We start from the raw sequence: 15,114 nt of genomic DNA, 5'->3' as shown, positions 1-15,114 counted from the left end.
TAAATATACGCAGGAACAAGCAATTGGTATGGCACCCCCGGCAGACATGTTATTTTACTCTGCCCCCATACTTTCAACAGGCTGCATTATTTTTGTTTAAAATGTACCACAGAATTTTCTGGGGGAGAGGGGGCTGGGAACGCCCCAACCAGTGGCTCCTACTTTGTGCCTGGCTCAGCTACTAGTCCCTGCAAGGAGTGACTTGGGCTAGGTCAGACCCGCCCCCAACTGCAGGAAGCTCCGCATCTCCCTCTCGCCCACCGGCTTCCTGCCCCCATTGCCTCTCAGCTGCGGGGGGAGGGGGTCACTGTACAGGGAGCTGCTCCCCCGTCCACCAAATCCCTGTGCATCCGGATACCTCCCAGTCCCCCACCCTGCTGAGCCTCACCCCCTGCATCCAGAGCCCCCCCCCCCACCTGGACCCCCTCTGCCAAGCCTCACCCCTTACAAGACCTCCACACTTTAACCCCCACCCCGATGAGCCCCATTCCCCTCTGCACCTGGAATACCCACCAGTCCCCCACACCCCGAGTCCCACCTCACTGAGCCCCAACCAGCTGCACCGAGACGCCCTGCTGAGCCTCCTACATCCAGACCCCCCTCCCGCTACATCTATCCCCCCAAGCTCCCTGTAGAACCCCAACTACCTTCACCTGCATCCCCCTGCAGAGTCGCACTGCCCCTGCACCTGGAATCCCCCAACAAGCCCCTGGACTCCCCACTGAGCTGCCCACACCCAGAATCTTCTCATCCCACACCTGGATCCGCCCACATTAACCCCTCTACACTTGGGTCCTACCGGCCTGAGCCTGCCTGCCCTCACCTGGTGCAGAGGAGCAGGGCCCTGGAGTGTTTCTGAGGCAGGCCTGGCCCCTGCACTGGCAGCCTCCACATTTATTTATTGACAAATAAAATTTGCAGAATTTTAAAAATATTGTGCGCAGAATTTTTGGCACAGATTTCCCTTGGGAGTAAATGTTTGTACTGCAAATCTTGTAATACTGGCCAATGTAAAGGTCCAGTCCAAGCCCACTGAAGTCAATGTGAGTCCTTCTCCCAACTTCAGTGAGTTCTGGATCAGGCCCTAAAGCATTTATATGTCTCTTGCTCTCAGTGGACGTGTAACTCTAATTAATGCTGAGAGGTGTTACCCCCACTGTATAATGTGCATGCCGATGGGGAGACGGAGATGAGGGAGGGGTAGGGTAAGGCCCCAGAGGGTGTAATATGAAGTTAAAGTCTTCAAATGTAAATAATTGTACAGCTTTTGTTTATTTTTAAAAGAAAACATCAAGGAGCTACGCAAACTATAGTCAAACTGTGAGCAACATGTCAACCGTCCACAGCCAAATGAACATATTTTTGTAGATAAACACGTCAGCCAAATGTCTAATTCAAAAATGATTGTTCCAAAGAGCACGCGTTTTCTTTCATTTGACTAAGATTTTGAAGGGATGAATTATGTTAACACCAGCCTATCAACACACCTGAAAGAGCTGTGTTCCTCTGGCAAGGAATAAATATCAGTTTGATTTTAGATGCTAATGGTATCCATTAGTGGTAAAACAATTCACGTTGCTGCTTGCAACAGCTCACTAACATTTCTGTAAGACACAAATATGGCCAATATATATTATGACTCTTTAACCTAGTTAAGAATGCAACATTATTGTGATGGCGAGCATCACCAGGAGGCTGCCACACAATCTTCTGGTTTCTTTTCTTTTTCCGGGTGCGGGGGGGATAAGAACAAGGTCTGACTCTTAGGAAGACACGATGCACTGTTGCTAGTCTGGGGTTTTGCAAGGCTGTGTGCAGAGGCAGCTTCAGGAGAGAGGGAGCTGTGCGACACGCAGCAGAGTTTGCTCTCTGTCTTGGGCTCTGATTGGAGTCAGTACTTGAGGCACAGCAGCTCCCTGGGAACTAGATGTTGTTGGGCTGAGATTCCTGGAAGATGGGACTACCCGGCAAGCTGTTTGACCACACTTGTTCCAGGAATGATGTCTGAGTGTAAATCAAATAAATCACTCATAGAATATACCCAGACAATACTCCACTGACTTCTCTATCCATGCTGATGTGATAGTGGCCAGAAAGACCATCTTAAGGGTAAGGTTTTATTTACACACATACACAAGTCCTGGCGCAAGGGTGGTTAGTAATCTGACAACAGCTCCATGAGTAACAGGAGGACAATGTTACGACAACATGCAAGAGTCAGGTCTCCATCAAAAGGGTAAGTGTGCAGATGTCCCTTGAGGCATCTGGATACCGTTGGCTACAACTGTACTGACATGACACAGCAATATTGCTGCAACATGAACTCTGAGAGAACGAAGAGTCAGTCCAGAATGTTTCAAGAGCAACACATAATTGAGGATCTTTGGGACTGGAGCTTCAACTGGTCCCAGAGCATGCTGGATAGGCTATATGGAGACCTGTTTCCATATGGAGGAATAGGTCTTCCTGGCAGATGGCTTCCTGCTTTGTATGAGGCTATCCTGGACCGCTTGATAACAGTCTCTGTCAGTAGTGCTCAAGGAGCCAACATCCAAGCCATCAGGTGCAACAACTATGGGCCTAGCTGCAATATCTGATTGTGGTTCTGAGATATCATGTCCGGAAAGATTGCTAGAGGGATGCAGGGCTGAATGGACATGTTCAAGAGGTCTGGCAGCCCAAATAGCCTGTCTAATAGGCAGCTATTAGCATCAGCATGAACGTCTTCCCTCTCATTTTGGATATCACCCTGGAGATCAGGGGAATGGAGGGGAAAGACATATAGGAAACCTGGAGACCAGGCTCAGATGCCCTCTAGAGCAGAAGTTCAGGCACTTTGTGTTGTCCTCAGTGGCATACCCTGTAGGTGAAATATCAGCTCTGTAATGGACACCTGCAGAGACCACTCGAGGTTGGTTATTGTGGGCCTGCTTAAAAAGTCTGCCAGGTTGTTGCTAATTCCTAGAAGATGAAGAACCAATGGGATTACCCCATGGTGATGACGCCAGGTCTAATGGCTTCCTAGCAGAGACGGGATGACCCAACACTTCCACACTTGTTGATGTAGTGCATCTGCACCATAAGGTCCCAGAGAACAGATAGGAATGCCATGCAGGCTGACTGGATATCCCTGAACTCCAGGACATTCAGATCATCCTGGGACCTGGTCAAGAAAAGAACACGCTTTCATATGTTTTCTAGGTTCAGCCATTAAGTGGGCTCTTGTAGAACCTGGGTGGGAACGTGACACTCTTATTCATGTGATGCTTGGATGGAAATCACAGTTGTAAGAGCCACAGATGAAGTCTTGCAAGCAGCATCCAGTATATGCACAATGACAGGTGACCCAACAGCCCAGGCGTGTACACACCATTGCTGCCAGGTTTGACTGGAAGTCCCTTGTCATTGACTGAACAGACAGGAACTTGTCCCCCTAGCAGGTGAGCTCTCACCAACTGAGAGTTGATCATGGCTCCTATGAACTCTATTGTCTGCGATGCTGTTACAGACTCTTCTTCATAGTTCACAAGGAGTCCTAATAGGAGAACAGGTAGAGGATTCCAGAGCTGCTGCAGTTTCCTGCTTGGACCTTGCTCCTGATCAGCCTGTCATCTAGGCACGGATAGATGTGGAGTCCCTTTCTCCTTTGGTGTGCAGCCCCCACCCTCCGACATTTGTGAATATTTTTGGTGTTGTGGAGAGAACGAAGGGCAGTACTCTGTATTGTTACCTGGTGGGTCCCACTGTGAATCTAAGGCTCTTCCTGCAAGTCAAGAACTATAAGCCAATTTTGAGCTTGGAGAGATGGAACGATGCAGGCAAGAGTTATTCTGAATCTGAGGCCAGTACCTGTATTTGTTGAGTCTTCTCAGGTCTAGGATAGGATGAAAACCCCTTTCTTCTTTGCAATAAGGGAACAAAAGCTGTGCTATCAAGGAATTTTAGCACAGACATTAGAGACTTTAAACTGTAGTATTTGCCCACTGCCTGTTTATTCAGTTGCAGCAGCAGCAGCAGGGGAATGCAGGGCAGAAGTAAAGTGCATGCACAGCACTTTTAACAACCCCTCTCTAAGGATAATGCAGTTAGACGTGTCCTGCTGTTGCTTGCATTCAGTGTGTGCATGACTGATTTCAGAAAAGTTTCACCACCCCATCTAGTGTGGATGTTGCTGAAGAAGACCATTTAAAAGAATTTCAAAGGTGAAATTTTAATTCATCACAGTCCAATCAGTTATGGCCAGGGGCTTGAGAGACATTTTTATAGAATAATTTTCTGACATTAGGAGTTAAACAAAAAAAGATGAAATGGAAGGAAAATGTCTCCATAAAAATGCCCTGTGCCTTTGTCACACAGGGCCAGAAAGGGTTACACAACTAGCAGGATAATTGATCCAGATTCAACCTGTAGAGACATATTAATAGATAATGATTTGTGGGTTTTGTGTGTTTACATATATATTGTTAGAGGCTGACAATGTAACCAAACGGTTCCTGTCTATCGTTGTAGTCTGTTAATTCAAAGATCAAAAGGAGATATTAACATTTAGATGAACTGAATGTAGTAATATCACTGTCTTCATTTCTGTTTGAAGTATGTAGTAAACTACCTGTAAATGGCAAGAGATGAGCAGTTGCCTTATTGTTAATCCATGTAGCTTGTTACCAACGATGCTTAGGAAATAGGAGGTTACTTCAAAGTCACTATTCTTTACCTAAGGAATGCCTGCTGTCAAGAGGCTATCGGATAGCTTGCTTGAGAACTATAAAAAAGCACTCTTGGGCCCTGATCCTGTTATCTCAGATCTGCTAAAGCTACATCAGGGGAAGTTTGAGTTGCAAGACTAAGGTCCCCAGCTCCAGTCACCCTAATAGTGGACATTGGATTGTGACCTATGGAACTAATTCTGAAAGAACTTTTGCAACTCTAAAGTTCATCTCTACTATGAAACTGATCTAAGAATTTTATTCAAGTCTGTATGTATAATGATCTTTTAACCTATACTCACTCTCTCTTCTTTTTTAATAAATCTTATTTTAGTTAATATGAATTGGCTGTAAGCGTGTATTTGGGTAAGATCTGCAATATTCATTAACCTGGTGGGTAACGTGTCTGATCCTTTGGGATTGGTAGAACTTTTTATACGATGAACAAGATTTTCACTAATCATCATATTTGACCTGGCTGTCTGGGTGAAAGCTCAAGGCTGGGTTGCTTTAAGGGAACTGTGTTTCTGGTTTCTGGGTACCCAGTAAGGTACTGTAGAATTTGGTTTGTTGCTGGCTTGGCGAATCGAAGTATTAGAATAACCACCAGTTTTGGGGATTGTCTGTCCCATTCTTTGCAATTTGCCCTAATTGAGCAATCTCGGTGTGCCCCGCCTTGGGATCTGGTCAGTCTATAATTACATAACACAAATAATTAGGCCATTAGGTATGTGATGAAGCCTATCTTGGTTTGCAAAATCAGTACCCAATCCTGGACAATTCTAATTAAAATCTAACAGGAATATTGTGAAGGCGAGAATGACATTTATAGCTATGATCATCTACTTTGGACTATACTCTTTCCTCAAAAACGTCTTGACATGGAGTCAATGGAGTCAATGATTGTTAATATTTCTACACAAGTGGATCTAGAGTGATTTCTTCTTCAGCACATAGGATATCATGAAAACATCTATACGTGACTCTGAAGTTTCAGAAGTTAACTACGCAAGATCTACAAACTGCAGAGGAACTATCATGTATCTGTTTAATCACAGATATCTATCCCTGTCACAAGAGTAGACACTGGAAAGGAGACATTAGCAGCTGTAGCTTTGGTTTATAACTAATAGCAATGAATAATAAATGGGTTGACCATTATAGAAGCACTTTTCCTTAGGGATATTTGCTCTGTTCCAATCTGTCAGAACTGCTGCACATCTGTTATGCAAAAGTATACAAAGTTTTCCGTCAAAGCACTGCCTAGTTTCATGGGTGAATGCTGCCTTTGCTTTCATATGGGTACAGTGCATCTCTATGGGGACATGAAAAACTAAAGTAAATTTCTCAGTAGATCTGTGAGAACATTTTTAAATGTCATTTTCCTGTTCCCATAAAGAAAAGAAGCTTTTGTTAATGTCAAAAAAAGAACTGATATGAAAAACCTGTGATCAGACAGTAAAAACAGAATTGTTATCCACACCTAGGCAACAGACAGCAACAAGTGGAGGAGAAAAAAATAAATCTTTTCAAATATATAGCCACTGACATTATTTTACAAATCCCAGAAACTGCTACAAAGCAGGTGAGAGACTGCAGGGATTGCAGCCATCCTAAAGTAAAACGAAAGCAGCTCCATCACAACAGGGTTCTTTCTTTTAGCCTGTACAACCCTGTTATTATTAATTTCTGCTTCTCATAATCATCAGGAAGAGCAAAGAGGCTGTGGAGAGGCAGCTCTGAACTTTCTGTAGCACAGGGCGTTCATCTGGAATGCTGTTAGGTAACACAGGGATTCTGTTTCAATTCCACAATTTAAAATGAATTAACAATTTGGTGCAAAGGTTGAATTTCATTGCTATTATGGTAATTATTCCAAGTAGGAGATAGCTGAGTAGGAGGGAGTATGCATTAAATGAGCCTGAATGTCTGAAATCAGAACTGAGCCACTTGTGTTCAGATGGTGGATACTGCATGACTTGTCACTATGGTTAGCCACCTGTCATGTATCAGCTATACAAAGTTAAAGATCTCTTCTTAGTTTTTTAAAAAAATCCCTTCTAGATAGTGGTGCCAATTAAACTTTCGGCTACATTTGTAGAAAGAAATTACATCTTCCACTTCAAACCCCACCATTTGGCCACCCAATTTGCAATGTTTAAAAGGGAGGATTATGCAGCAGTGTTTGTAAGAGTAAGAGTTACAAATACAGAAGAATCTGTCACACTAAGAAGACACCACTCCTCTAGCTGAAAAATACTTCACTATGCTAGGATTTGCTTTTTAGGAATGACTATTTGAAACTATTTGATCTGAATTATCTAAGGGTCTAAATGTCTATTGTTTTTATTTTCCTTTGAGAAAATCTTTAATACAAGCAATCTTGAGCAACGCTGTCATGGTACTTCTTGATGGATTGTATTCTTTGGACTAAATTATCAAAAGGGGTCTCAACACAGCTACTAGAATTGTAGATGCAATTTAGCTCACCCAGTTATTTGTACGTGCAAATCCCCAGAGTTCCGCAAGCAATCTGCATTCGCAGATTGTACAAATGCAACGAGTTATCGTGATTGCAAAAAAAGTGCCTGCAACTGTAGATGGTAGTTTCTGACTATTTGATTATGCAGCTACAAATTAAACATGATGGAGAAATAAATACTAACAAGAATAAGAAAAACACCCCACAGAACTAATAAAAGCAATCTAAAACAAACATCCATCTCATTTTTTTGTGCTGTGGGTGGATATATATATTTCTAACTGGGGCAAGTTTTAAAAAGCAGTTTCTAAAATTGCAATTGTCCAAGCTTTTATGTATTTCACAGTCATGTTCTTTTGCATGCAACATCTTAACACACACAGAACTGCACCCACAATTTTAGGGGCTGAGTCTAAACCCACTTGAAAATTTGGTCTGACATGCCACGTTGATCAAATGCAGGTAAGAAACAATGTCACCTGTGTTGACTGAAAGAGAAAACAAATGGCAGGGGGGCCATTGGCACAGAATGGACACATACCGAGCTCCCCTGCAGCTTTGATATCGATGTTGTCATAGCCACTGCCTATTCGAACGATGACCCTTAAGGCCTTGAACTTCTCTAGATCTTCTCGGGTAAGGGTGATAGTGTGGTACATCATTGCCCCAACGGCTTCATTTAATACCTGAAACAGAACAAAAAGACGTCAGAAAATCTTAGTCATTTAGGTGGGGAAGAACTGGGAACAACTGTTACAGTCGTGTACAATGGAACCAATGGACCTGACCCTGCTGAGCTTGTGGTGCTGTACACCCTTGACTGTGGCAGGAGTCAACAGGAGTTGAGGGCACATTCTAAGGTAATGTCCAGTATTTGTGAGATGCTTCATCCTTAGAGGAGATGCTGCACTAGAGCTCTATAGGCAATTAATGCCATATTGACTTCGAGGAGATGTTATACACTGGAACAAGCTTAGGGAAAAGTCCAGTTATACAAGAAGAAATGTAACCGGTGAGCATTTCTATGTGCTCCCTTTGGTATTATACAAGTATTTATTACGCTAGAGGGTCGCACACTGTTACTTATGTAGGCTGAACTCGCTGCACACACATCAGAAGGTCTTTGCATCCCTTCTTTCTCCCCCACAAGCTCCCTGTGTGCCACCCTCCCTACCCCTCTATTTCAGGGGCTCCCTGCAACTCGCCCACCCCTCAGTCAGAGCTCTGCGAGTCCCCAATTCTCCCATTCTGGGGTCCCCTAATTCTCCCATACTGAGATCACTCATTTCCTCCCATGCGAGAGGCTGTGTGTGTGTGTCCTCCTTCCCCCTTCGCCATTTTTTATTTTTCTTTCTGTCTAGGGAGGTAAATCATTCAGGGTGTCGACATTTTAAACTCTATTGGGAGGATGGGCCAAGCTGAGATGGGGGAAGCTGTTAGATTGCAAGGTGTTAATGGCTGCCAGTAACTAGTTCTTTGATATGGAGATAATTATAGACTTGGTTGAAGCTGATGTGTGTGCTAACCAGATTCCAGGAGCTCCATGGGTCCCCCATTTCCCTCTTCCAGTTGACTGATTTTCTCCAAAATCAACAGAGTTCTGCCCACTGACACCTAGAATTTTCCCTGAAATTTTGGAATTGATTGGGTGCAACATTCAAAAGTTTACATCCAAACAGACAGACCGATGCCACTGAGTTGAGCGTAGGACCTCACACTGAATTGTTGAGAGTTGTCTGAAAAACTTCGAAATTAGAAATGTTGAGGGCATTTTTTAATCAAAATTTTGATGCAAAAAAAGGCAAACAAAAAACAAAACAACTCCCCCCTGAAATGTCCATGAAAATTACATCCCAATTTCCAGCCAGTTCTGCTGAGTATTAAGCCACAGATATTTTTAGAAGTATGGTCAGTTCATCACACTAAAATGCAGCACCCAAACAGGAAAATAAATACTCTGTTAAAGAGGACAAGCATCTTTTCCCCCTTCAAAAACATCTCAATGAAGTTACAGAAGTTAAACTTACCTTCTCATGAATCTCCTGAGTTGATTGTGCATCACAGAATGCAACAGTAGCCAAGTCTTTCAAAATTGGCATCTCCACTGTACAGTCTCTTCCATCCAACAAAGCCACCAAAGGACGAGGATGCATAGGGCCATTCATTATTTGTGGGCGAATACCTGCAATCAAAAGGAGTTTGACTGTTAGATCAGCAGGACTTAAAACACTTCTCAGTCTATAGTTGCTCCTATTTGGGTATTAGCTGAACTTGGTTTCAGTGTCAAGTGTGAAGTGGCTGCATACAACACAAGTTTACTGTATTTGAAGCTTTAGGAAGTAGTTTGGATGGAGGAGCAGGATGCTGGGAGATTCAGCATCATAGGTATCAGTTGACTATCGATACATTCTCTATTAGGGAAATACATCCGTGCCCTTCCTAAAGGGTAGACTCTGATCTACCATGCATTTTCCAACTCCATCTACTATTACGATAGGGCTCCTGACTTTGATCTCACACTTTTTTTTTTAAACTGGTGCCACTCCATTAACTCCAGTGCAGTTACTTCTGATCAACACAGGTGTAAGTGAAAGCAGAATATGGCCCTAGAATTAGGTTTTGCTAGGATATCCGTATATTTCAAGTACTATATATGTCAACAAACAAGACAGACTCCCCAGTTTTGTTTTCTTGAGTGTGTGCAAACTAATTTGTTCAACACTGAAATCTCAGCCCCACTGAAGCCCTGACTTCAATGGGGTCAGAATTTCACTGTAAATGTTTGTATAGGCCTTTAAAATTGTGGTTTTTGAGGAAAGACTCTAGCATTCCTACTACCTCAGTAAATAGACTCTGGGCAACAATCATTCCATAAACAAACAGGTGTTTACCCCAAAAGGAAAAGGAAGGGAAGAGCCAACCAAGAGAAACAGATCAAACAGGCCTTTAATAGAAATAGAACAGGAACCTCTTTTGTTGTACAAATGTGTATCATTAGGGTTGAGTGGGGGAGATGCCCTACACACACATCTTAGTTCATGAAATCAGTAGCAATATTATAAGTCAGAGTAACTGTTGCTCTTCTGTCTCTGCACTACACACTGTAAACTGGCGTTTGGAGCAGGTGAGAGGAATCTGTGTGCACATATGGGGACAATACCTTAAACTCTCCCACCCCAGCTGCTGTAGGAAATCTTCAGGATACTTTCCTGAGCATGTGCAACCAGAGCTGGGAGTGACAGCAGCCAGGAAACAGCTCAGAGGGGTTTTGTTATTCTTACATGGATCCACTTACACAAAGTTTTCCCACACGTTTATTTTGCACTCAAGATGTAATTGTGTGTCTGTTAAACTGAGCTGCCTTTTCTACAACTACATGTTCTCAGCCTCTTCTCTTTTTAAGCTGAGGTTAACCAATAAGCGATTGTGCCAAATGGGGACCAGGAACCAGGACTCCTGTGTGCTATGCCTAGCTCTGCCAATGACTCACTGTTTCATTTGTGGATAAGTCACTTAAAAGATACTAGGCCTCAGTTTATCAGTATGTAGAATGGGGATATAATTAGGGTTCTGTGACTGTGTTTAATTTGTTGTTGGTTTTTTTCACAAAATGTTGCAAAAATATTTTCACAGTATAATTCCAGGCAATTTCACAGTCCAGTAAAGCCCATCTCCTTCAAACACGTGTGCCTTTATGCATAAGAGTAGTCTCAGTATGCATGTGCTTAAGTGCCCTAAATTAATTTCGTGTGATAGCTTTGTAAAATGGAGGACTGGCACCAAAACATGCAAGATTTCACGGTTTTTATGCAAGAGACAACCCCGCCCCCACATATACTGGAATGAAAATTCAAAAACGGAGGATTTTACTTGGAAATTTTGAATTTTGTTAAAAAGAATCATTCAGAAATGGTCCCATTTCCAAGCAAAAATGGTATACAACGCTAAGCCCTCAAACACTGAGATTTTTCAAATTCCATTGTGAATATTTCATAGAGCCCTGGGTATCCTATTTACCTATGTCACAGATGTCTGAGGTTTTACACTTGTAAAGTGCTTGGAAATCACTGGATGAAAAAGTAATTTTTTTTTTAAATGAATCAGTATCTGGAGAGCATAGTACTTTGGATCTGTGACCTATGGCATTAAGTGTTCTGGGTTCAAATTTTCAAAGATGGCAGCTAATTCTGGGTATTTAACTTAAGCAACCTTAGGCCTGATTTTCAGAAGCTGTAAATACCCTTCGCTCCTGTTAACCCTGATTTGAGTTGTGGATGTTCAGCCCTTCTGAAAATGCAGGCCCAATGTGTTCTAATTTTGGCCCTCAAAAATATTAGAGGCCATTTTTTAAAATGTTGGCCATAAGAGATGCCTGTCTGATAGAGGAACCAGGCAGAATCTTTTTTTGATTTTCTTTTTCTGTCTAAGTTAAGAACACATCTGTTCTACCTAGTTACTCTACTATATTATTCAGGTGGTGATGGAAGTAAAGAATGTCTTCAGTACCATCTGATCTTATAGTCATCTCCTTGCTACATTAAGTTCCAAACATATCAATTTACTAGTTATTACAGTAATCGTTTATGATGATTATTTGGACAAGCACTGGGTTATTTTGTCGTGGAGAAGTCAATGGAGTTATTTTAAGTGCGAAAAATCAAATTACATTTCCCATTCCTTTCTAAAGTGGAGACCTGTGACTAGTTAAGGAGGGTCACAGGGGAAGTCATAACTACCTAAACAAAGAGCATTACAGAACAAATGCTATAGTCTGCGACTCTGCAGCTATTCAAAAAGCAGATAAAAAAAGAACCCAGAAAAGGGGGGATCGTTTACTGACTGGAACTAAGATCTCTCACTTGCAGCACTGTGGTGGCAGTCTGGCTTCCTGGATAATGGTCAACACTGCAATATCCTGCTGTGGAAAAGGCCAAAAGCGGTGTCAGTGTAACCCTGATGCCAAAAAATGACAACGAGGGAAGGAAATTAATGAGAATGCCACCACGCTGATTTTTTAAAAAATGACAAAATTAAACATGCACTGTTATCCATTTATTCAGTCAGGTGAACAACATTAGCAAGATCTACATCAAATAATATGTGAAAGACAGACTGAAACACAATGAGCCAAAACCATGCTTTGCAGAACTCCACTGAAGCCAACTCACTTACCCCAGAGAGGAATCTACACTGGTGTGTATTGAATACTGGTTAAAAACTTGCTATACTTGTTTTAGAGGCGGGAAAAGAAACCCTGGGCATAGGCAAATTTAGCAGAAATGTGTTTAATGGTTCTCAGATATTGTTTTGTTGAGGGGGATTTAAAAAGATAAAACCCAAAACAAACAAGTTCTGATGAAATATTTTCAAAATTTAACATGAACGTTTTTCTAAACAGGATGCCTTTTTTCTATGGAGATTTCCATTTGCACTTACTGGAAGTAATACATCATGCTAGCAGTGTTTTATCCAGATGGAAGTGCAACTGTGTCAGTTTGGATGGTACAGAGCTGAGATGATTTGGATAAGTGAAAGAAGCTTGCCATAAGCAGATAAACAAGAATAAAACATGTATAAATCTCAAATGCTTACCATCCATAAGTGAAGCATTATTCCTATTTAATAAGCAACTTAATCACAACACTGACTAAAATGTTACTAAGGTGTAACCAAGCCTAGACCATCACATAATAACAGCCTCGTGTTGTTATCGGCAAAGAAAGAATATGCTACACAGGCAAATGGCACAGTGAAAATAGTTACATCACCACCAGGACAATGACTTTAGTAATCACTGGGATTTACACCATGCGCTGGCCAATGTGTTTCTCAGCCAAACATAATCAGAGCTTGCTGCCTATGCAGGGTAAGAGCTATTTACAAACAGTGATGTAGACAAGACGAGGTTGGTAATTATTTTTTCAAATAATGAAACAAGTAAAACAAAACCAATGGCTATCTGAAACTTGGACACTTAAACTGAAACCCTTCCCACCCAACTGTTTTATCATCCTATCATTACATAAGTGACTTTGTAGGTCACAAGAATTTTTTTTTTTTTTTTTTGCAAACATGACATCTGTGTCTTTGCTTGGGATTACGGATGTAATTGTGTGTGATGACATAGGCTCCTTAGACACGTCAAGCTAGTCTACAGACTAAATACACTTGCCCAGGATGAATGTGAGCTGGAAACTGTGCTGAATATTTAGAAGAATGGCTCTCATTTTCTCTTACTACAATGAAGTAATTTACATCAATTTGCAAGAGAAATAAAGTTTTGAAGCAGATCAATATGAGATGAAGTGCATAATATAGAGTAATTACATTTTAATAAAAATCATTGACAGGTTTGCAAGTTAAATCATACAGTGCAATATATTTTCCTTGGCTGGTTCATTTTTTGTATCTATCTAGTTGTAGCTCTATGACTCTGTATATAAACTTTACAGCTCTATTATGCATATATTTTATACACAAACTCAAACCAAACTGCTGGGACACAGGAAAATCAAATTTATGGACTCAAACTGCATATAACTTTTCTCCTTCTTTTAACTTATGCAACACATTTGACACATATGACTGCTTCATTAAGAATCTGATACGCAAAAAATCAGAAAGTAATTAAAAAATTCCCCCACTAAAAATTCCCAGTCGAGGTTTAAATCATGGGCCTTAAACCTTTAATTCTGCAGCACGTAAGTGTTGGGAACATGGGGAAGGGAAACGCAGCATATAAAATAATATAAAGCACAGAGCTAATCTATGAAGAGTTATTAAGCACATAAAACAAGGAGTCATCCCCACTGTAACAAATGCACAGTTCTGTCTCAATTCATGGGCATGTAGCTACAAATAAGAGGGAGTACAGGCAGAGCTGGATGGAGGACATGGAATGTCTCTTTTTCTAGTGAGATTAGTGCTCTTTATCATTTAGGAAATATATTATACATATATACCGGTATGTATAACATTAAAAAAGCTTTCCACTTATTTGAAGCTTTCTGATTTGAAGATAAATCATAATAAAGCTTGCAAAGCTGACCCAAGTACTGTTCATTCTATATATTTTGGGGCATTCCCTGCTATCTATGGACTTCTTCCAGCATTTCAGTGGACAGCTTTTTAAGGAAGGGAGGAGAAAGGAAAAAAACCCTTTCCCTGTAACACTGAGAACTCAAACTCCACCCCAATTCAAAAGCAGCACAGCTTGTTGCACCCAGCTCAGTGTATAAAGTGCTTTTGTTTCATTTTTAATACACAAAGCCTGCTTGTCTTCTTTTGCAGCTCCTCCCCTTTGCCACCCACTTGTATCCGATTCCAGTGGCACCCCTGCCAAGAGAATTAGGGAGTGCTCCCTGCTAAATGGCAGTCTTTGTGTGACCGCAAGTCGGCTGGTACTATCTCACAGAAACAAAAGCAGAAGCCATTTGCCTAATACTTATTAATCTCAGTTGCCTACGCCACGCAGCTATTAAAAAAAAAAAAAGCTTTAAACATGTTCACTTGCACTATATAAAAGTGTATCAAGAAGCAAGCCCGACAATCTATTGAATTACACATTCACAACAAAGTAGCTACAGTTTTACAGTCGTAGCTACAGTTTTACAGTCAACTACACACTTTATTAAACAAACAGAAAAGAAACAGGAAATTTCCCCTTGCCTGGAAAATGTTGCCTCCACATTCTTCTTCTTATTAAAAACCGCACATGGTAGCAGAGGAGGGAGGGAGGGAGGGAGGGAGGGAGAAGAGGGGGAAAAACCCCCCACACAGGATAAAATACTACCACTTTCAGTGCGTTGACTCTCCTCTCGTCTACGAAGGAGTATCTTCAAACAAGCAATCCCACAGCCCACAGCTGCAACATCTCAAGACAAATGTCTCTTTGAACACGGAGGGAAAGAAAAGGCTTTTGTCCTG

The 15,114-nt window shown here is 41.6% G+C and overlaps 1 protein-coding gene across 4 annotated transcripts in view; it reads right to left on the bottom strand.

Annotated features, from left to right (window-relative positions):
- The window catches only part of CTBP2 (C-terminal binding protein 2), a 231,923-nt gene that overhangs the window by 23,129 nt on the left and 193,680 nt on the right, over nt 1-15,114 (bottom strand). For 3 of the 4 annotated variants that reach the window (XM_045025959.1, XM_045025961.1, XM_045025960.1), the window contains 2 exons: nt 9,216-9,370; nt 7,730-7,874 (listed from right to left, as the gene is read on the bottom strand). In XM_045025959.1, coding sequence (XP_044881894.1) covers nt 7,730-7,874; nt 9,216-9,370 — 300 coding nt within the window. Of the gene's footprint in view, nt 1-7,729; nt 7,875-9,215; nt 9,371-14,856; nt 14,918-15,114 lie in introns of those variants that run through there. The other variant, XM_045025962.1, reaches the window with a different exon arrangement.

The sequence above is a fragment of the Mauremys mutica genome, chromosome 7, assembly GCF_020497125.1.
Source record: "Mauremys mutica isolate MM-2020 ecotype Southern chromosome 7, ASM2049712v1, whole genome shotgun sequence".
Taxonomy (NCBI): domain Eukaryota; kingdom Metazoa; phylum Chordata; order Testudines; family Geoemydidae; genus Mauremys; species Mauremys mutica.
This window is presented reverse-complemented; position numbering and strand designations above follow the sequence as displayed.